The following is a 22,780-nucleotide window of genomic DNA, read 5'->3' on the forward strand; positions in this document are numbered from 1 at the left end:
CAAGTGCACATTTTAACTACTTCAGTATTTTAATGTTTGTCTCCCCTGATGGAATGCAAGCTCTTTTTGTGGGGCAGAGAACACATCACTTCTTTATTCTGTACTTCGCATAGACCTGGTTCACTATTCACCTCCTTTTCTTATCATTACTATTCATTCAATGATTTTTAGTGAGCACTTACTGTGTGCTCACTGTACTATTAAAGAGAGCTCAGCTTGTACAGCTGAGAGAGAGAATTCAGGTGTTCATCTCAGGCCAGGCAAGAATCACTTACTAGCAGCCAGACTTTTTCCTGGTTTCACTTTTTCTGGACCATCAGCCAGGAAACACATCTGAGCAGCTCAGGTAAGTGGGCTTGGATGCCTTCTCCTCCCAGCAAAACCTTCCAGAACACAGCCACTCCTTCCTGGAGGGAGCAGAAGATTCCCATGGCCCAACTGCTCACAGGTAGGATTCGGTGCCGGGACCGCTAGGATTCTCCAGCTCTAGAGTGGACATTTGTGTGGATTTATATGACAGTCCGGTTTTCAGCTGGTCTGTCCGCTGTCCGGCGCCGTGTGTGGGGAGAGAAAGGGGTCGTCCAAAGGGTGTCCGGGATATTGAGTACTGCAAGTGGCCTCCACTGCCAGCAAACACCCACTCAACATCCCGGTAGCCAGCGGCATGTTGGTTTGCAGCCGGGACCCCAATCTTCTCGGTTGTCACTATGGTGTACTGGATAGAACACGGGCCTGGGAGGCAGAAAGTCACGGATTCTAGTCTCGCCTCTGCCACTTGTTTGCTGTGTGACCTTGGGCAAATGACTACTTCTCTGTGCCTCAGTTACCTCATCTGCAAAATGGGGATGAAAACAGTGAACGCCAAGTGGGACAGGGACTTTGTCCAACCTGATTTGCTTGTATCCATCCCAGAGCTTAGAACAGTGCCTAGCACATAGTAAATGATTAACATATACTATACTTATTAATAACAGTAATAATAATAATAATAACTCTGTCACGGGCCCCAGGTCTCCAGGCCCAATGCAAGGCCGCCCCAGCCACCCAGGACTTGCCCCGTTCCCCACCCCGCCCCCAACAGTGGGTGTTCAGCAGTGAGTCCTAATGAGGAAGGAGTTGGTCGGATTTCTGCACTGGCAGAGATCTGGTTGGGAAGTCACTGACACAGCACTCCAGCCTTCTGTTTTTCATTGTCTTTGGCCCTCTCCCTAGTGAGGGTCTGGGATTCCTACTTTCTTTCTCTTTCCTTCCTCTGTCAAGGCGGAACGGGGAGTAGGAGACAGTATTCCTACGCTCGAGCCTGATTTTTTGTGTGGTTTTTTTTAATGGTTTTTGTTAAGTGCGCTGAGGTAGATACAAGCAAATCAGGTTGGTCACAGTCCCTGGGGCTTACAGTTTTAATCCCCATTTTACAGATGAGGTAACTGAGGCTAAGAGAAATTAAGCGACTTGCCCAAGATCACACAGCAGACAGTTTGTGGAGTCAGGATTAGAGCCCAGGTCCTCTGACTCCCAGGCTTGGGATCTTGAGTTCGTCCACTCCTCCCATGATGGCACTGCCTTCTCCCTATTGGAGAGAGGAGACAGTTTATTCATTCATTCATTTGTATTTATTGAGCACTTACTGTATGCAGAGCACTATATTAAGCACTTGGGAGAATCCAATACAACAGTGACTGCATTCCAGAAGTACCCCGGGAAGAAACGTTCAAATATAGCTGGCTCTATCCCTGTCTGTTCTCACGAGTTTAGAATTCCCCTTGTCTCAAAATGGCTGAAATGGTGCCCAATAAAGTCTTGCTTTTGTACAAAAGAAAGAGGGCATTTTATAGCAAGAAAACATTCCTAAAGCATTTCAGGCAAAAGCTCTAGGAACCAGCAGAGAGTAGGATGGGGTTCCAACATCGAAAGTTTCCACCTCTCTGTGCCTTCTTTCTGGCCCTTTCTCACCTGGTTGACTGTTAAAGGGATCCCTATTTGGAGCATAAAACCAGAACTCCTTGGGGCGTAAGAACGGTGTTTTATTAGAAACGGGAAGAACAACAGGAGCTTTGTGTTAGCATAAGGATATTTGAGGTGGAAAAAGTCCAATGAGGAAGTGAGGTGACTTTTGATTAGGCCGACCTGCGAGAGCCAATTCTGGGAGCAGTCACCCCGTTTGGATGGTAACTGATGGCGTACCCCCCGGCCCTCCGCCTCTTCTAACCCGGAAGCAACAGACGTACATTACAGTATATGTTACAGTCTACACTAGGTAGGTTTTGCCACATGATGTTATGACGCCGTAAAGATGCCTGCCCGGGTTCTTTATGGGAATCTTCAGAATCTAAAGGGTGTCACCCCGGGGGCTGGAGGGGGCTACCATCCACTCCCTCCCTCCAGAGCCAGTGTAAACACAGACACCGCTTCTGAGCCGTGGAGCTGTTTGTTTCATTCATTTCATTTTGGGTATTTGTTAAGTGCTTACCAAGGGCCAGGTGCCATACTAACCACTGGGGTAAAAACAAGGTAATCAGGTGGGACATAGGTGAAGTCCCCCATGGGGGTCACAGTCTTAATCCCCATTTTACAGATGAGGTAAGTGCGGCACAGGAAGTTAAGTGATTTGCCCAAGGTCACACAGCAGATGAGTGGTGGAGCCGGGATTAGGACTGCGGGGCAAGAACAAAGCCGGGTGTTAAAATACAAATACCAGGTTTAAAGGCATCTGCTGCGATATTAGAACCAGACAGGAGACAGATTATTCAGTGAGTGCTTAAGAAACACTATTGATTGTAAGATTTCTTCTGCAGGCCTTTAAAACCAGATTTATCATCTATCAGAGAGGTTTGAAATAAGTGCCAGATTCAAAGCATGTGATTAAATGGTCACTTTCGGACCACATCTCTGCCTTTGACTGTAGGTTCCAAACCCTGAAGTTTCACTTTACTCAAATGGCAAGTAGCTCAGTTTCGGTTCTTTGCTGTGTAGTCAGAGAGATGGGAGGGGCTTCCGAAATTCTCCATAAAAAGGAAGTATGAGTTTTTCACATTTATTTTTCCCTATCCATGAAAGTATTAGGTAAGAATTTCTTTCTTTTGGTTTGTTCATCGCTGTCATTTTAGTAGATTTATGCAGTTTTCTTTGCAGATTTAGACTCAGGTAGCTGTGTATTTTCTCTTTGTTTTTTAAAAAAAGGCATAAAAATGGTCATTGTTATGTTGCCTTTCTTTGAGGCCAGGCTGGTGCGGAGACATCAGGTTGTGTGTGGTGTGCTGTAGATTCAGGGTTTAGGTCTAGAGCAGGGGAGATTGGCACAATTCTGGAAAAACAGAATGAAGGTCAGTTCAAGCTGCCCCTTGAATTAATTCAGTGATTTTCAAAGGTCTCTGGCAACCCCTTCTAGCTCAACCTGTTTTTTTCTTAAAGTACTCAAATATAGCAACAAAGTCTTCTTTGTCATGTGACCACTGTGTTACCCAGCTTTGCCCCGACCAGTGCTATGCTCTTTTTTGGCATTTGGGGAAATGTCTGTTCTCTTACTGGTGAACTGACTGACTGCAGGAGCCGAAAGTTGGGGAATGCCACCTCTTGCAGTAAATCCTCACAGCTGGATGTTTTGGAAAAACAAGAATCTATGAGAGGGGCCGATGAATAAATAGCCTCATGGTAAGTTATAGGAAAATGACCAGCCCAAGAATGATTCACCTGCTCAGGAGGATAAGGCAGCCTTAATTGGATTCCCTGGGAAAATTTTCCCAGGGAAAATTCTTACCTCATCCCCAGAGGGTCTCCTGGACTGTCGGCAGGGAGCAGGGGCAAGGCAGGGGGATGGATCAACTCCCAGAAGTTGGGACCAGAGGAGAGGAGCCTTGTGAGCAAGAGAGAGCCCTGTGGCCATGATAGGTGGAGGTGAAGGCAGGGAGGGGGCCAGGGTCCTGCTCCCCAAAGAGCGGACATCACGATTTCATCTCTGGCCCCTTTCTGGCTCCTAGAGGGCAAGATGGGTGGAATGAAGCAGTTTGGCATAGTGGATAGAGCATGGACCTGGGAGTCAGAAGGTCATGGGTTCTAATCCCGGCTCTGCCACTTGTCTGCTGTGTGACCTTGGGCAAATCACTTCACTTTTCTGGGCCTCATTTAGTTCATCTGCAAAATGGGTATTGAGACAGTGAGCCCATATGGGAGAGGGACTGTGTCCAACCTGATTTGTTTGTATCCACCCTGGCTCTTAGTACAGTGCCTGGCACATAGTAAGTGCTTAACAATTACCATAATTATTATTAAGCCACCTTCAATACAGGGGCTAAGCCATGGGCCCCTCGTCTTCCTCTATGGAGTGGGCTCCCCTGTCTGCAATCATTTTTTTCTTACAAAAAGGGTCCTAGAATTTTTCATCTGCTGGACCAGGCCTGGCTGTGAGGTTGAGGTGAGCCCAAGATGCGTCGATAACATTCGGTTCTGGAGATGTAAATGGGGGAGCTCTGGCTGCCTGGAGGAGCGTCGCTTCTCAGCCCTTAAAAAAATCTCTTCCTCCTCTTACCCTTTCCCTGGTTTAAGAGGATGTCATCCTGTCATGGCTGCTGTTGTCCAACCTCGCCCCCTTGCCCCAAATAATATTTTTCCAGGGCATTTTCACCACGTACTGGGCAATGACCACTGGTTTTCTTCTTCTCTGCTAATAGTGCTAACCTACATTTACAGAATCCTCCTGTACCTCTCCATCTCTCGACAGTCTTGACCAGTCAGATAAATGTTCAAGACCCGTGATAGTTCAGTAAAAAAGTCTCTCAGAAGAGGAAGGAAGATGACGTTTTCTCAGCCACTGAACAAGGTGTCAGACTCTCCAATGATGTCAGACTCTCCAATGACCTTTGGACTAATGGCGAATCTCCAGTCACTGACCCTGAAAGATTCCAATGAACATTTTCTAAACGGAATTTCATTCGGGACTCCATTTCCCATGATCAGTAACCAGAAGGAGCAGAAGATGAAGGTGAGTCAGATGCCTGATGATTGCTACCTAATATTGCTAAGAGAAAAGCAGTAAAGCAGTGTGGAAAGACCTCAGGTCCAAGAATCAGAAGTCCGGATTCTTATCTCTGCTCTATTATTGGCCTGCTGTGAGCCCTTGGCCGAGTGGTTTATGCTCTCCGTGCCAAGCACCATGTTAAGCCCTGGGGGAGATATAAGATAATCAGATTGAATACAGTCCCTGTCACATATGGAGCTCATTATCTAAAAGGGAAAGGGAATGGATACTTAATCTCCAGAAGATACCTCCTCTTCCTCTCCCTCCCTCTCATGTAGAATGGAGACTGTGTCTCACCTGCTATCTTGTATCCATCCCGTCACGTAACAGGAACTTAATAAATGTCATAATTATCAGTCCATCATCACCATGACCCCAGTTGTTAAATTCCACCACACTTCTCTTTCACACGCACAAGCGCTTCAAGATAAAATAGAAGTATTCGGCGAAAAGTCAATCGTGTCTCCTCCCAAGCGCTTAGTCCTGAGCTCGGGCCATAGGAAGTGCTCAGTAAATACCACTGATTGACTCACTCATTCAATCTTTGGGGATGCCATCCGTTTCTGATGAAATGCAAGCCAAGGTGGATTTGGAGTAAATGTTTTTCAATTCTCCAGGAGACAGAGACGTCCCTCTTGTACGACCAATACGAGGAGAAGGTTCGCCCCTGCATCGATCTCATCGATTCTCTGCGAGCCCTGGGGGTGGAGAAGGACATGGCGCTGCCCGCCATCGCCGTGATCGGAGACCAGAGTTCTGGGAAAAGCTCTGTCCTGGAAGCGCTCTCTGGAGTCTCTCTCCCCAGGGGCAGTGGTAGGTATCATTTGGGGAATGAGGATGGTGGGAGGTGGATGTTCAGGTGGGCATCGCCTTTTTCTGCTCCCAAGTTTTCAAGGGGTTTTGGTATTGGAACCACCAGGGAGAACTGTAAGCTCCTCGAGGGCAGGGATGGTGTCTACTGAGTATTGTACTCTCCCAACTCTCCTTAGTACACAGCACTCAGGAAATACTATTTATTGATTGATAAGTCTTTCCTCCTTGGAGAGACTGGTCCTCTTCCTCAGTACTTCAAGAAGGTGGTGAACAGCAGAGACTTTTTTGCAGCTTTAGAGATCCCGATTTCATGTAGCACATCAGGCTCCTTATTCCCCCCGAAGCTACTCTCGATTCCTGGTGACTTTCCCCGCAGGCACTGAAACTCTGGGAATGAGTGGCAGGTGGGTAAGCTAGTAGGGGGGACAGAGAGGAGAGAGTGGGACAACTGGGAATGCAGGATGGGGAAGGAGAATTACAGCAACCTGACTGTATTCACTTGATCCCTTTGTGACAGTGCTAACTAGAGAATGCTAGAGAAGCAGCGTGGCTTAGTGGAAAGAACCCAGGCTTGGGAATCGGAGGCTGTGGGTTCTAATCCCAGCTCCGTCACTTGTCTGTTGGGTCACCTTTCATTCAATAGTATTTATTGAGCACTTACTATGTGCAGAGCACTGTACTAAGCACTCGGAATGAACAAGTCGGCAACAGATAGAGACAGTCCCTGCCGTTTGACGGGCTTACGGTCTAATCGGGGGAAGTTACTTCACTTCTCTGTGCCTCAGTTACCTTATCTGTAAAATGGTGATTGAGACTGTGAGCCCCAAGTTGTACAACCTGATTACCTTGTATCTACCCCAGTGCTTAGACCACTGCTTGTGGCACAGAGTAAGTGCTTAACAAATACCATCATTATTATTATTAATAATAACTCTTTTTGGAAATGGAACCCTAGGTATCGTTACTCGGTGTCCACTGGTCCTGAAATTGAAGAAGCTGAAGCTGCAGCAGCCATGGAGAGGGAAAATTACTTACCGGGCACAGGAAATTGAACTGCAAAGTTCCTTGGAGGTAGAAAAAGAAATAAACAAAGGTAAGCGTTTGGATTTTGCAGCATCATGCCTGTCTCCTTCTGCTGTGTGACCTTGGACAAGTCACTTCACTTCTCTGGGCTTCAGTTATCTCAGCTGTAAAGTGGGGATTGAGACTGTGAGCCCCATGTGGGACAGGGACAGTGTCCAAACCGTTTCACTCGTAGCCACCCCAGCGCTTAGTAGGATGCCTGGCACACAGTAAGCGCTTCACAAATACCACAATTATTATTGTTTTAGATAGTGTCAATTTAGCGATCCACTGTCAGTAAATGTCCTCTGGGGGCATGGCACCATACTCAGTGCGGTAACAGTTGTGATAAATGCCCCGAATTAAGGTCTCAGTGGAGAAAAGAAATGATGAGCCCAATTCTCCAAGTGCACTGTAATAATAGAGAATACTCGAAAGCTTATACGATCAGCTCTCCTATACCGTGGGGGTTCCGTTCTAGAAGGAGCCCAAGTTAAAGAAAACCTGCGTTACGGTATGCCTCGACTGACACTCGCGCATGTGCGCGGGCCATCTTGCACATTGCGATCCATCCGAGTAGACATGTGCTGTCAGACCAACATCCCCTACCTCCCCACTGTGTTCTGTCCAAAATCTGTAGAGAAAACACGAGTTATTAGGGAACCGACCATAAATGTGTTCCTAAGGGAGCTTGTTATTCATCAGATCGGAATTGTTTCAACAGGAAATGAGAGAATGGCTTCCAAGCCCCTGCACCAAACTCCTAACCCTATATTAATGTAATGACAAGAACAATAATAGTGGTTGTCGCTTAGTATGTACCAAGCATTGTGCCAGGTGCTGGGGTCGATACAAGCTAACCCAGTGGATACAGTCTCTGTCCCATAGGAAGCTCACAAAGTAGGAGGGAAAACAGGTGTTTCTTCTCCAATAAAATGACATCTCCTGCAACAGCCCTTCCCTCACTAAAGCCCTCATTCCCCCTACTCCCTCTCCCTTCTACCTCACCTATGTACTTGGATCTGTACCCTTTAAGGACTTGATATTCATCCCACCCTCAGCTCCACGGTACTTCAGTACACATCCATAATTTACTTTAATGACTGTAGATTGTAGATTGTAAGCTCAACGTGGGCAGGGAACATGCCTATCAACTCTTTTGTACTGTATTCTCCCAAGGGCTCAGTACAGTGCTCTGCACAGAGTATGTGCTCAGAAAACACCGTGATTGATTTCACTCATCCACCGTTTAGTGGAGAGCCAAGCCCCTTCTCTTGCAGCGTAAGCTAAACGTGGCAGTTGCTTTCTCCCGCTCCGGTCTGTAAGCTCACTGTAGGCAGGGAATGTCTCTGTTGTTGTGTTGTACTTTCCCAAGCTCTTAGTTCGGTACCCTGCATACAGTAAGTGCTAAATAAATATGACTGATTGCCTTATGAGGACTATCCCTCTGGTTGCATCTATTTCCCATGATTTCCTAACCCATCTGTGAGTTTTTTTCTGCCTTTTTGTTTTCCAGCTCAGGACGTTATTGCTGGAAAAGGAGTGGGCATTAGCTATGAGCTAATTTCACTAGAGATCAGCTCCCCTAATGTCCCAGATCTGACAATGATTGACCTTCCGGGGATCGCCAGAGTGGCTGTGGGTAATCAGCCCCTAGACATCGGCAAGAAGGTAGAACTCTTCACTGACTTGGGGGTTGGGAGGGCCGACTGGTTTAACACTGGGCACAGTCTTCCAAGACCTCAGATTTGGAGCCCTGGTCTAGAGGTCTGCATCTCTTTGTGGACTCATACAGGAGAAAGGGAGGGTGGAAGTATCTTGTTCCTTATGGAAAAAACTCACTGCAGCCAGGAGACCAGTTCAGTACGTAGTTCATTCATTCAGTTGTAGTGATTGAGCACTTACTGTGTGCAGAGCACTGTACTAAGCCCTTTGGAAAGTACATCGTACAATAAACGGGCATATTCCCTGACCATTCCCTGACCTGGTAGGATGGTAGGCACCATTTGACCATGATTACTGGGATTAGTAAGTGAAGTTTCAGGGATCTGAAAATGGAAGGCCATGTTGAGGGAAGAGAAGAGCTTGGTTTACCAATAGGCGGGAAGCCGAAGGCCCAAGTAAGGATTCGGAATTGTGAGAGTCATGAAGGATGCAATTTTTTTACTAGATTATCTCAACCAATCGATAGTATTTGTTGAGCATCGACTGGAGAGTACAATAGAGGTAAACAAACAAACAAACAAACAAACACAACCACTGTCTGAAATGAGCTTTGTCATGTAGTGATCGGAGGGAATTATTGCCATTCCTAGAGTTGCCTAATTGAAAACCAGGGAGTAGCTTGGGCCTGTAGATCCCGGGAAACCCGGAAATAGGTCAAGCTTTTTGTCAAACTGATTCTTCCATTTCCCTGCCTTTCCATCACAGTTTCAAAATCATTCCTCTGATCTCAGTACCTTAACTTGATGCTGGGTGAGTGGTTCTTGGCGGGTCCGGTTCTGCAAGATGACCTCTTTCTGTATGCCGCATTCCCATTGGTGTGTTTCATTCCAGATCAAATCGCTAATCAGGGAGTATATCCAGAAGCAGGAGACCATCATTTTGGTGGTAGTGCCAAGTAACGTGGATATAGTGACCACAGAGGCGCTACGCATGGCACGGGAAGTGGACCCCAGTGGAGAGAGAACTCTGGGTAAGAATGGGAGCTCAGTTTCTCTACACAGAGCAGAGGAAATACTAAATTTTGCACAGTATTTTAATTGCCAAAGTTCACTTGAATAGTCAGAGTCCCTATAAGGGAGGGAAAGTAGGGGTGACTGCCGTGGGCCCCATGATTTAAGTCCCCCTCCCTTACCTCCTTAAGGGGGACAGCTATTCCACCTGGGAAAATTTGCTGATGACAGACCAAATAGTCCCTAGCAGATTTATGAACCCAGTGATGGTTCCGACGGTTTTCTCCAACTACTTCTTAGGAATCCTGACGAAGCCAGATCTGGTTGACAGAGGCACTGAGGAGAACATCGTGAATCTGATTCGAAACCTCACCGTCCACCTGAGGAAGGGCTACATGATCGTGAAATGTCGGGGGCAGAAAGACCTTCAAGAGAAACTGAGTCTGACTGCTGCAATTAAAAAAGAGAAACTTTTCTTCGAAGAGCATCAACATTTTAGGTAGGTTGAAAATGAGAAGACTGTCTTGGATTTGCTTCCGATTTTAAAAAGGAAAGAAAATGGAGGAGAAAAAAATGAGACAGTCTGTAGATTCGCTGCTTTGCATAGCACCAATTCATTCATTCATTCATTCATTCAATAGTATTTATTGAGCGCTTACTATGTGCAGAGCACTGTACTAAGCGCTTGGGATGAACAAGTCGGCAACAGATAGAGACAGTCCCTCCCGTTTGACGGGCTTACAGTCTAATCGGGGGAGACGGACAGACAAGAACAATGGCAATAAATAGAGTCAAGGGGAAGAACATCTCATAAAAACAATGGCAACTAAATAGAATCAAGGCGATGTACAAGTCATTAACAAAATAAATAGGGTAATGAAAATATATACAGTTGAGTGGACGAGTACAGTGCTGTGGGGATGGGAAGGGAGAGGTGGAGGAGCAGAGGGAAAGGGGGAAAAAGAGGGTTTAGCTGCGGAGAGGTAAAGGGGGGGTGGCAGAGGGAGTAGAGGGAGAAGAGGAGCTCAGTCTGGGAAGGCCTCTTGGAGGAGGTGAGTTTTAAGTAGGGTTTTGAAGAGGGAAAGAGATCAGTTTGGCGGAGGTGAGGAGGGAGGGCGTTCCAGGACCGCGGGAGGACGTGACCCAGGGGTCGACGGCGGGATAGGCGAGACCGAGGGACGGTGAGGAGGTGGGCAGCAGAGGAGCGGAGCGTGCGGGGTGGGTGGTAGAAAGAGAGAAGGGAGGAGAGGTAGGAAGGGGCAAGGTGATGGACAGCCTTGAAGCCTAGAGTGAGGATCATTTATCGAGCACCAACTCTATGCAAGAGCACTGGTAGAGAACTTCTAGAGCCGAAAGAAAGGAATTGCTGCTTGAAGTTGAGGAAAATTGGGTAGCCATTAGAGGGTTTTAAGGAGTGGAAGGACTTGTGTGACCACCAAAGATTTAGAAAAAAGATTAGGGAAGAGGCTGGAGGTGGGAGACAAGAGGGTGGAGGCTGATGCCTCAGTCTAGATGGGAGATGATGAGAATTTGAATAAGGATGGCCCCTGTTTGGGACAAAAGGAGGAGCTGTTAGTACAAAATAAATATAAGGATAATTATGGTGGGGTGCGGGGCGGGCGGTTATGGTTTTTGTTATGTGCTTACCATGTGCCAGGCACTGTGCTAAGCTTCGGGAAAGACACAAAACAATTAGATCGGACATGGTCCCCGTTGCAGATAGAAACAAAAATACACACATAAATACAATTTGGACACAATCCCTGTCTGGAGGACACTATTTTTATAGGTCCAATCACCTATAGAAGAAAGCAGATATTTGCATTTGTTTTGTGAATAAAAATTCTTACATGCATTCTCTCCCATTGCACTGCAGAGTCCTCCTGGAAGAAAAGAAGGCCACAATTCCCCTCCTGGCTGAGAGATTGACTGCCGAACTCATCGAACACATTAACGTGAGCTATTGTTGTATTGTCCTCTCCCAAGTGCTTAGTACGGAGCTCTGCACGTATTAAGCGTTCAATAAATACGACTGAATGAGAAACGCAGGAGCGTCCCACCCTCCAAGAGGGATCCAGCTCCCTTCAGAGCTGGATCTAATCGGAGAGTCAGGCATAAATTGTATATGTACAGGCAAGAGGAAAAATATAGAAACTTTTGGTTGTAGCTGATATATGAAAAAAAAGAGAATTTATGTCGGTATATTTGTAAGCTCTAAGGGCAGCTGAAAGGTGTTACGCATTAGTTGGGCAACACCTTCTGGAGAAGGGTTTTCAGGAAAGTTTTGGAGTTGGGGAGGAGGGATGTGATCTAGCAGATTTGAAGAGGGAGATAATCTGGCGGGAGGAAGGGAGTGAGCATGGGGTTGGAGGCTGGTAGGCCAGCCTAAGTCAAATAAAGAATTGGTGACAGGGCTAACAAATCTTCAAAAATCAATCAATCGAACATTGGAAAAGCAGGTAGGTTATTGTCGATTCTTGACCCCCATGGAACCCTGCAGCCTGTTTTGTTTGGCACCGTTTCATTATTCTCATTGTTTTCCTCAGAAATGTTTGCCCATGTTAATGATGCAAATAAAGGACAGTCACCAAAAAGCCATTGAAGAACTACGCAAATGCCACACCAGTATTCCAGAAGGAGAAGGCGAGAGGATGTTTTTCCTGGTGGATGTGAGTATTCCAGGCAACACTGTAGACTGGGGGCTGGGATTGACAAGGCATTCACCTCCTGCATTTTCCCACTTCCATTTCCTCTGCCCCTGACAGGAATGCCACCTCATCCTCATAGCCTTAAAGCATAGTTGAAAGGCCCCCCACCCCCACCCCAGCCCGCAGCTCCCAGCACGAGTTCTCCCAGCATGAGTCTAGCCATTCCGCTCCGTATCCCTGTATGAGTTGCCACATAATAATCATAATGTTGGTATTTGTTAAGCGCTTACTATGTGCAGAGCACTGTTCTAAGCACTGGGGTAGATACAGGGTAATCAGGTTGTCCCACGTGGGGCTCAGAAGCAGCGTGGCTCAGTGGAAAGAGCCTGGGCTTCAGATTCAGAGGTCATGGGTTCGACTCCCGGCTCTGCCTCTTGTCAGCTGTGTGACTGTGGGCAAGTCACTTTACTTCTCTGGGCCTCAGTTACCTCATCTGTAAAATGGGGATCAACTGTGAGCCTCACGTGGGACAATCTGATTACCCTCTATCTCCCCCAGCGCTTAGAACAGTGCTCTGCACATAGTAAGCGCTTAACGAATACCAACATTATTATTTACAGATGAGGCAACTGAGGCACAGAGAAGTTATGTGACTTGCCCACAGTCACACAGCTGACAAGTGTCAGAGCCGGGATATGAACCCATGACCTCTGACTCCCAAGCCCTGGCTCTTTCCACTGAGCCAAGCTGCTTCTCTATGTGACATACCTACTTCCCAATGGCACCTAAAGAGGCATGAAATGTTCTTTCTTACCCAGCAGGCAGTCTTTAGGCTTAGATTGTTGTTTTATTTTCTCTCATTTACAGAAAATTAAACTGTTTAATCAGGACATCTCCGCCTCGATACTAGGAGAAGAAACTGTGTATAATAATGAGAAACGGCTATTTACAAAACTCCGAGTAGAATTTAGAAACTGGGGACAAAAGCTGAAAACCAGTTCTGATACCGGTAGGTCCCACAGGAGAAGCGACAGCTGATCCGAAAAGCAACCCTCGACCGAAGTAGCGGGCCCGAGAGTTAAAGTTTAGTGACATGAAGCCTAAAGCCAGAGTCCTTGACATGGGTGGTTCTTTCAGGACAGCATGTTGCATCTGAAAACATTAATAATAATAATAATGATGGTATTTGTTAAGCGCCTACTATGTGCCAAGCACTGTTCTAAGCGCTGGGGGAGTTTCCAGCTGATTGAACTGCACTGTGCTTAGTTCAGTGCTCCGTCTACAGAAAGTGCTCAATAAATAGCATTGATTGTCAACCACGGGTTGGTACTTGGCAAAGCAAATCGAACTCACTCTCACTCAGTAAAACTCCACATGACTGTTTGGCAAATGGCTTCTCACCCTCTTGAAAAATACCCTGTGCTTTTATGTTAGCACTTATACTACAGCAGTTTTTTGACGTTTCCAGATAAAGGATTAGAAATGATTTTATTTAATTTCATACGATGGGAAACTGGGTTGGGTGACAAGTACTTGAAATGATATGTGGAGCTATTAGAATAGCACATTACACCTATTTTAATGTCACAGTCCAAAAGTTCACAAATGAAGAAGTCTTGAAATATGAAAATCAGTATCGTGGCCGAGAGCTCCCAGGGTTTATCAACTACAGTATGTTTGAGACCATTGTAAAGCAGTACATCCAGGAGCTGGAAGATCCAGCGATTGATTTGCTTCAGGTAGTGGCTGGTGAGTTTCTTCTTCTTCTTCTGGGTTTTTTTTTGTTGTTTTTAATTAAATCCTTAGAATTACATCCAGTGATTGTCTAATGGGAGGGATGGAGGGGCAGAAGTAGACCCCCAAACCAACTGTGTTCTTCCACTGTGACAATCGGTGGCTTTGTGGGAGCTTTGAGAATTCAGTAGTAGTAATTGTCTGCCTCGTGACCTGGGGTGAGTCATTTCACTTCTCCGTGCCTCCGTTACCTCATCTGTAAAATGAGGACTGAGACTGTGAGCCCCATGTGAGTCAGGGACTGTGTCTGCCCTGATTTGCTTGTATCCACCCCAGCGATTAGTACAGTGCCTGTTGCATAGTAAGTGCTTAACAAATTCCTAAGTTTCTGTGATTATTATTAATTGCATTTACGAAGCACTTACTGTGTGCGTAGCACTGTACAGAGTGATGGGGACGCATATAGAGATGGAAATGAGACTTGGTCCCTGGTTCTCAAGATGCTCACAGTCTAAGAAAATAAGTGGAGAGAGGGAATCGGCGAGAGACATAGCAATGAACAGTAAAATCCTAAAACAATATAAAAGGCATGGACAAATGCGCACAATATAGACAAAAAGCAGTAGGATACAGTGGCTAGAGGAGCAGAATTTCAGGCTCCTCATGGAGCCTTCTCCAAGTTTTACAGGGTCGCCGGGTGTTCTTCCCACTTGGGGCGCACAGTCTTAATCCCCATTTTACAGTGGCCTAGTGGAAAGAGCCTCGGCCTTGGAGTCGGAAGGACCTGAATTCTATTCCCAGCTCTTCCACTTGTCTGCTGGGTGATTTTGGGCAAGTCATTTAACTTCTCTGTGCCTCAGTTGCCTCATCTGTAAAATGGGGATTCAGACTGTACGTCCCGATTAGCTTATACCTACCCCACATAGTAAGTGTTTAACAAATACCATAAAGAAAAGCAGCATTCTGGAAGCTCTGCAGCTGTTTTGCGCCCTCCTGCTAGGGTAGGGCAGCAGGTCCAGGAGAGATGGAGAAGACGTCCCAGGGAGTAGAATCGTTTTCAGACATCTAGACCCCAGGAGAGAGGAGAACGCTTAGCTCCACTGTCACAAAATGATGTCTTACAGAGAGCTACCCGAGTGTTTTTTTGGGTGGCGTTTGTTAAGCACTTATCATGTATCAAGCACCGTTCTAAGCGCTAGAATAGATAGCGCTAAATCAGTCAGGTCAGACACAGAGAAAAGGTTTGGAAACCCTATTTTACAGTGGAGGAAACTGAGGCATAGAGAAGTTAAGTGACTTGTAAGTGGCGGAGCTGGGAGTCGAATCCAGGCCTTCTGACTTCCAGGCCCAAGTTCTTTCCACTGCGCCATGCTGCTTCTCTTACCGCCTGCTTACCATGCTTTCCATCTGAAGCTGGCACTGATAAGTGGACAAAAAAGACTCTATTTGGGTAAAAGCAAAGAAGAAGGGAGAAAATATCCTAAATCGCAGCCTGAGGCTACGAGAAGCATCATTTCACCTCCTCCTTCTTCTTCTACGGTATTTGTTAAACACTTGCTATGTGTCAAGCACGGTTTTAAACGCTGAGGTAGATATGAATTTATCAGGTTGGACAGAGTCCCTGGCCCACATGGTGCTCACAGTCTAAGTAGAAGGAGCTTTCTGTCCTGGTCTAGACCCTGAGTAGGGACTTTCTACAATGGCAAGATTCTTTCTCACACACACAGACACACACACACACACACACACACACACACACACACACAGACTCAAGTGCACAACATTCTCTATATCTTGGGGTTAACTGGGATCCTGCCATCATTAAATTAAATTTTTACCTTTGATCAGAAATTGTCCAGGAGACTTTTACAACTGTCGCCCAGAGAAATTTTGAGGATTTTTTCAATCTTCACAGAACTGTTAAGGTAAGAGACCTGAAATTATCTGCGGGAAGTCAGTGATATTTATTGAATGAATATTATGTGCAGAGCATTGTACTAAGCACTTGGGGGAGTATTATACAACAGAATCAGCAGACATATTTCCTGGGCATAATTAGTTTACAGCCTAGAGGGATAAGAAATCTAGTTTCCCGCTCTCTTTTGATTGTGAGCACCAGGTGGTGAATTGAAAGGAAAATAATAATTCTTCCTGACTCGCTGATGGCTTCTGATGTCAGCAGGATCTGCCGGTCAGAAGCGGGCAGAGCTTGGGTGGGGCCAGGGCCAAGGGGGTTCCCCCTTTTATCCAGCACTACCTGGGTAGGGCAAGTTTGTCTTGTACCCAGCTTAGTGCCTAGCACAGAGTAAGGGCTAATATAGACCAAAAAATATAATAATAAAGGAGGCCAGATGACCAAGCATCGTTTCCCACTGTGAGTAAAAAGCCTCTCCCCAAATCGTTGTTTACCTCTTATCTAATCAGAGCAAGATTGAAGACCTGAAGCAAGAACAAGAGGAAGAAGCAGAGAGAATGATCCGACTGCATTTCAAAATGGAAAAGATCATTTACTGCCAAGATCAAGAGTACATCCGCATTTTGCAACAGATCAAGGGAGACCCCTCTAAAGATAATGGACCCTTCGTACTCACCCAGAAAAATAACTTCTTTTTCCATTCGGCCTTAAACACTCCTGATTCCGCACTGGGTCAACACCTAAACGCCTACTTCAAGGTGAGTTTGGAGTTGCATTCTAACTTGTTTATAGCATATGATTTTGTTCTTTTCGAGGTGGAATTTGCAGGCTGAAATTATGTGACTGCCATGGTATTTTTTACTAAGTCAACATAGAATAATAAGCAGCTCCACTCACTTTCAACATTTCCCCTTAACATCCTATAGGACCTAGAGAAGAAGTAGCAATAAAATAGTAGAAGTAATAGTAAATAGTGCAAGTAATAGGAATAGTATTTATTGAGCTTCCACTGCTCTTATTATCGTTGCCATTATATTTCAAATAATTTTTTTATGGTATTTATTAAGTGCTTACTTACTTTCCTGCATGGGGCTCACAGTCTAAGGAGGAGGGATAACAGGTATTTAATCCCCATTTTACAGTTGAGGAAACTGAGGCACAGACAAGTAACGTGACTTGCAAAAGCAAGTGGCAGATCCAGGACTAGAATCCAGATCCCCCGACTCCCAGGACTGAGTTCCTTCCATTAAATCACGCTGCTTTTGACGTATATGATTCAGCAGGATACATGATTAGGAGTAACTAGCAATGGAGCAGTTGCATCGTCCTCCACAGCAGAACACCAAAACCTCTCTGGTGGGTCTTGAAAAGGACCTGAGGTAACACAGCAGACACCGGGCCAATCCGGGATTAGGTCCCCAGTCCTCCGACTCCCAGGCCCGTGCTATTTCCACTAGGCCAAACTCCTCCTCAATCAATCCACCAGTGGTATTTATTGAGCACTTACTGTGGGCAGAGCACTGTAGTAAACTCTTGGAAGAGCACAGTACCACTGGTGGACACAAGCTCTGCCCTCAAGATAGACTTTGGCCTTTTAACGTCTCCGGGTTCTTAAATTTCTCTCTGTTCCAGGAGGCCAGCAACCGCCTCTCTAACTACATCCCAATGATGGTTCAGTTCTTTGTTCTCCGGAGCTTTGGCGATCGCTTGCAGGAAGAGATGATGATCCTGATACAAGACAAGGAGAAGTTGGATTGGCTGCTTAAGGAGCAGAACGACACGGTCACCAAGAGGCAGTTCCTGAAGGAGCGGATCAGGCGGCTGACTCTCGCTCGTCGCCATCTGTCTAAATTCCCAGGCTAAAGGGGTTATTATGATGGGCAGTAGCTCTGGCCTGTGATTCTTTCATCTGCTGCTCTTCGTGGATGTTGAGAAGTCGTAAAGGTAGCGTTTTCCTCTCACAGTTGGCCGACTCCATTTTCCGGGCTCTACACTCTAAACTAGTTTGTAGCTAATGGACAGCCTGGAGTCCTGGGCCAGCCAGATTGGGTATCCGAACTGAAATTTCACTGTTTGCCCCCACTGAGACCTTGGTTCTCCTCCCCTCAGCCTCCAAGGCTAAGGCTAGTCCATCTGGGCCCTTCCTACAAATAGACTATGCGCCTGTCACTGGGCAGGGATTGTCTCTGTTGCCGAATTGTACAATCCAAGCGCTTAGTCCAGTGTTCCGCACATAGTAAGCGCTCAATAAATACTATGGAATGAATGAAGGAGCACTCCAGAGCATCTCCAAATCCGCCACCTTGGGGACTCACCTTCTCACAAAGCCCTCTCGATGGGACTTGTGTGCATAATGAGAGTATTTGTTAAGCCCTTAGTATGTGCCAAGCACTGTCCTAAGCGCTAGGGAAGTATAAGATAATCAGATAATTATAATATTAACAATAAGTATAAAATAATCGAGCCCCGGTCCCTTTGGGGTTCACGGTCTGAGGGAGGGAGAGCAGATGTTTTATCCCCACTTTATAGAGGAGAAAATTGAGGCACAGAGAAGTTCAATGATTTGTTCAAAGTTCCTAAAGCAAGCATTGCTAGAGCTGGGACTAAAATCTGGGTGCCCTGATTCCCAGTTCCTTGCTGTTTCCGCTAGGCACGGGTACCTCAGGCCCTCGGAGGGGAGGGAGAGAAAACAGGAATGTGGGGAGCATGTCTCTTCCACTAGCTCCATTATTGCCAACCCAGTGCCACTGTTAACTGTTACCCTCCATTAGATCCCAACTGTGTCCCTGCCATACCCAGTGTCCACCCCTCTGCTTCCCTCATCCATCCCCCACCTTGTCACCCCCCTTCTTGTCCTCCTTTCCCGTCACCCCCTTTTCCTGCAGATCTCTCGTTTCACCCCCAGTTGTCCAATTGCTTTGTCAAATTATAAAATTCATGTACTCGATTTGCGTGGTGTGTTATTGGTATTCATTTACTGGCACTGAGCATCTAGGACAGATACAGGGCGATGAGAAGCAGCGTGGCATAGTGGATAGAGCATGGGCCTGGGAGTCCGAAGATCATGGGTTCTCATCCTGGCTCCACCACTTGTCTGCCGTGTGACCTTGGGCAAGTCACTTCACTTCTCTGGGCCTCAGTTACCTCACCTGTAAATTGAGACTGTGAGCCTCACATGGGACAGGGACTGTGTCTATCCCGATTTGTTTGTACCCACCCCAGTGCTCAGTACAGCACCTGGCACATAGTAAACACTTAACAAATATCACATTATTATCATCATCATCATCATTATTATTATTATTAATACCATAAAACCCACAGGGATTTATACTCCAATTGGGGAGGCATATCTAAAACTCTAAAATGGGAAATAAAGTTGTGAGCCGCATGTGGGACACAGATCAGGTCCAATATGATTATCTTGTATCTTCCATAGTGTTTTATTCACTGTCTGGCACATAAGTAAGCACTTAACAAATAGCATTAATTTTTTTTTCATTCTAAAAACACAAATACACACAAGTGCTGAGCATAAATATAAATTGGAACCTCACTGCTCTCGTACTACAGCCCAGCCCAAACATTTAGTTAATGCCAACCTAGACATCTTGAAAATCTTACTGGAGAAACAGCATGGCACAGTGGCTAGAGCACAGACCCGGGAGTCAGAAGGTCATGCGTTCTACTCTAAGCTCTGCCACTTGTCTGCTGTGTGTCCTTGAGCAAGTCACTTCACGTCTCTGTGCCTCAGTTACCTCATCTGTAAAATGAAGACCAAGACTTTGAGCCCCACCTAGGACAGGGACTGTGTCTAACCTATTCACTTATATCCACCCCAGCGATTAGTACAGAGCCTGGCATACAGTAAGTGCTTTACAAATACCATAGCAATAATAATTTCTCCTCCAAGAGGCCTTTCCTGACTAAACCCTCCTTTCTCTCCTTAGCACAGGAATTTGCTCCCTTTAATCACGTCTCAGCCCCACAGCACTTATGAATATAAATGTAATTTATATTAGTGTGTGTGTCTCCCCCTCTAGAAAGTGACTGCCAACTCTGTTGTTACAAAGAACTCTCCCATGTGCCAAGTACAGTGCTCTGCACACAGTAAATGCTCACTGGAACAAAAATGCTAGAGATGGCTGATGGATTGATATAATTTAGTGTGCTGGGAATTAATAGGGGAAGGCATGTTGAGGGAGTTGGACTTTGAGGTAGGCTTTGAACAGGGGGAGAGTGTTATCAAGTAGCCACCTGTGCAAGGGCATTTTGTTCATTGATCCTAGGTGAGCTGGGCTATTTTACAGAGTGGGAACCTCAGGACCTGTGAAGGAGCGGCAGTATGGTTTAATGGTTAGAGCATGGGCCTGGCAGTCAGAAGGACCTGAGTTCTAAAACCTGCTTCCTTGGGCAAATCACTTCATTTCTCTGGGCCTATTAATCCCCATTTTATAGATGAGGTGAGATTATGAAAGCCATGTGGGACATGAATGGTGTCCAACCTGATTACCTTGTATCTACCACAGCACTTACAACAGTGCCTGGCACACAGTAAGTTCTTAACAGAAACCATTAAAAAAAAATTAAAAGGAAACTTTGAACTCCAAGCTTGCCTAGAGACGTGCAGATAGCTGGAAGGAAAGTTAGGGATGTAGATGGAAGTTTGGAATGTGCCTTAAAGTTGGTGTAAAAGTGGACCACTAAGCACTCACTAGGCACTCAGGCATTACTTTGCTGATGATGAGACAAGTGGCTCCTCCTTCTTCTTGTTGTCTGTCACAGGTGGAACCATTTTTCACAGACTTTACCAGAGGAAGAGGAAGATGCCCTGCCTCAGGACTGCACTTTGGGTCACTCCTAATGAATTCAGCTTTTTTGCCATTTGAACTACCATTCCTGTATTTTGAGTTCCTGCATGTCACGGTAAAATCTCTATCTCCTTTATCAATTAATCCACTGTATTTATTGCGTGCCTACTATGTGCAGAGCACTGTACTAAGTTCTCGGGAGAATACAATACAGCAGAATTAGCAGACATTCCCTGCCCATAATGAGGTTACAGCCTACAGAGGGGAGACAGATATTACTATGAATAAATCATTTATAATATATAATTTGAAGATATGTACATTAGTGCTGTGGGGTTGAGGGTGTGGCAAATATCAAGTATCTAAACATCACAGATCGAAGTGCATAGATGATACAGAAGGGAGAGTGAGCCGGGAAAAAGAGGGCTTAATCGGGGAAGGCCTCTCGGAGGAGATGTGACCTTAGTAATGATTTGAAGGTGGTAATGCTTTGATATTTCTCCTAAATGTGATTCTTTAGCCAAATTGGTTTTACCCTGGATATATTGATAGTATGAGAATTTTACCCAGAATGGTCCAAACAATAGAGAAGCAGTGTGGTCCGGTGGATAGAGCACGGGCCTGAGAATCAGAGGACCTGGTTTCTAATCCCAGTTCTGTCACCTGTCTGCTCTGTCATCTTGGACAAGAAATTTCACTCCTCTCTGCCTCAGTCACTTCATCTACGAGCTGGGGATTACAACTGTGAACCTCATGTGGGAGCTGGTCTGTGTCCAACCTGATGGGCTTGTACTTACCCCAGCGCTTAGTGCCTGGCACATAGTAAGCACTTAGAGAAGCAGCATGGCTCAGTGGAAAGAGCCCAGGCTTAGGAGTCAGAGCTCATGGGTTCGAATCCCGGCTCTGCCAGCTGTGTGACTGTGGGCAAGTCACTTCACTTCTCTGGGCCTCAGTGACCTCATCTGTAAAATGGGGATTAACTGTGAGCCTCATGTGGGACAACCTGATTACCCTGTATCTCCCCCAGCGCTTAGAACAGTGTTCTGCACATAGTAAGCGCTTAACAAATACCAACATTATTATTATTATTAGATACCACAGTTATTACTATTAGGTTCTACATGGAGGGAAATTTTAAACGTAACAATGACAGGCCTGGGCCCCACCTAGTCTGAGTCAGAACGGCCTTTCATAAGGGTGAGAGCCACCTTGGTGAGTATGTGGATGTGGAAAAGTTGACTAGTCCACTTTTTATTTATGTATGTATTTATAGAGAGAGAAGCAGCATGGCTTAGTGGAAAGAACATGGGCTTGGGAGTCAAAAGTCATGGGTTCTAATCCCAGTTCCACCGCTTGTCAGCTGTGTGACTTTGGGCAAGTCACTTAGCTTCTCTGTGCCTGTTACCTCATCTGTAAAATGGGGATTAAAACAGTCCCACGTGGGACAACTTAATTACCTTGTAACTACCCCAGCGCTTGGAACAGTACTCAGCACATAGTAAGCACTTAACAAATGCTATTATCATTCTATTTTCCCCGTGCTTAGAACATTTATTCATTCATTCAATCGTATGAATTGAGCGCTTACTGTGTGCAGAGCACTGTACTAAGCGCTTGGAATGTACAATTTGGCAACAGAGACAGAAGCGCTTGACATATAGTAAGCGCTTAACAAATATCATCATCATGAGGTATTTATGTGCATTTATGTATTTCTGTCGTCCCCATTTAGACTGGGAGCCCGTTGTCGGGCAGGGATGGTCTCTATCTGTCGCCGAATTGTCCCCTCCAAGCGCTCAGTACAGTGTTCTGCACCTCGTAAGCGCTCAATATATAACACAATGACGCAATGTGTATATGCAATCTCGTTTCCTCCCATTTTCCTTGAACTTGGGTCCTGCTCCTCCCCGGGCCCTCTTTAGATTTCATTTTCCCGGCCGTTTGAGTTTCCCTTTTCATGGAAAAAAAAAAAGGAAAGCGAAACTCCAGCGGCGGCCGGGCGCCAGGGGGCGCCAGGGAGGGGGCGCCGGGGGGGGGGCGCGTGCAGGAGGGCGGGAGCAGGTGCCGCTCGTGGCGGGGGGGGGGGCCTTAGGTGGGGGGGGGCTGCAAGA

General features: G+C 46.1%; 1 protein-coding gene across 5 annotated transcripts; it reads left to right on the forward strand.

Moving 5' to 3' along the window:
• The first annotated feature begins 1,472 nt into the window (after window positions 1–1,472).
• On the forward strand, window positions 1,473–20,788 carry LOC100080247 (interferon-induced GTP-binding protein Mx1). Of its 5 annotated transcripts, none has more exons than XM_029046630.2 (14): window positions 1,473–2,254; window positions 4,715–4,975; window positions 5,629–5,824; window positions 6,780–6,917; window positions 8,403–8,557; window positions 9,443–9,581; window positions 9,862–10,060; window positions 11,438–11,516; window positions 12,108–12,230; window positions 13,077–13,218; window positions 13,800–13,958; window positions 15,792–15,868; window positions 16,368–16,616; window positions 17,491–17,721. In XM_029046630.2, the coding sequence occupies exons 2-14, from the start codon at window positions 4,733–4,735 to the stop codon at window positions 17,719–17,721; spliced, it is 2,130 nt and encodes a 709-aa protein (XP_028902463.1). In that variant the 5' UTR covers window positions 1,473–2,254; window positions 4,715–4,732. The 5 variants fall into 5 exon arrangements, 4 of the variants coding, with proteins under 4 accessions (XP_028902463.1, XP_007665397.2, XP_001511133.3 ...); XM_007667207.3 differs by lacking the exon at window positions 1,473–2,254 and adding an exon at window positions 2,607–3,060; XM_001511083.5 differs by lacking the exon at window positions 1,473–2,254 and adding an exon at window positions 3,098–3,648.
• The last annotated feature ends 1,992 nt before the right edge of the window (window positions 20,789–22,780 follow it).

This window comes from Ornithorhynchus anatinus, chromosome 18 (genome assembly GCF_004115215.2).
Source record: "Ornithorhynchus anatinus isolate Pmale09 chromosome 18, mOrnAna1.pri.v4, whole genome shotgun sequence".
Lineage (NCBI taxonomy): Eukaryota > Metazoa > Chordata > Mammalia > Monotremata > Ornithorhynchidae > Ornithorhynchus > Ornithorhynchus anatinus.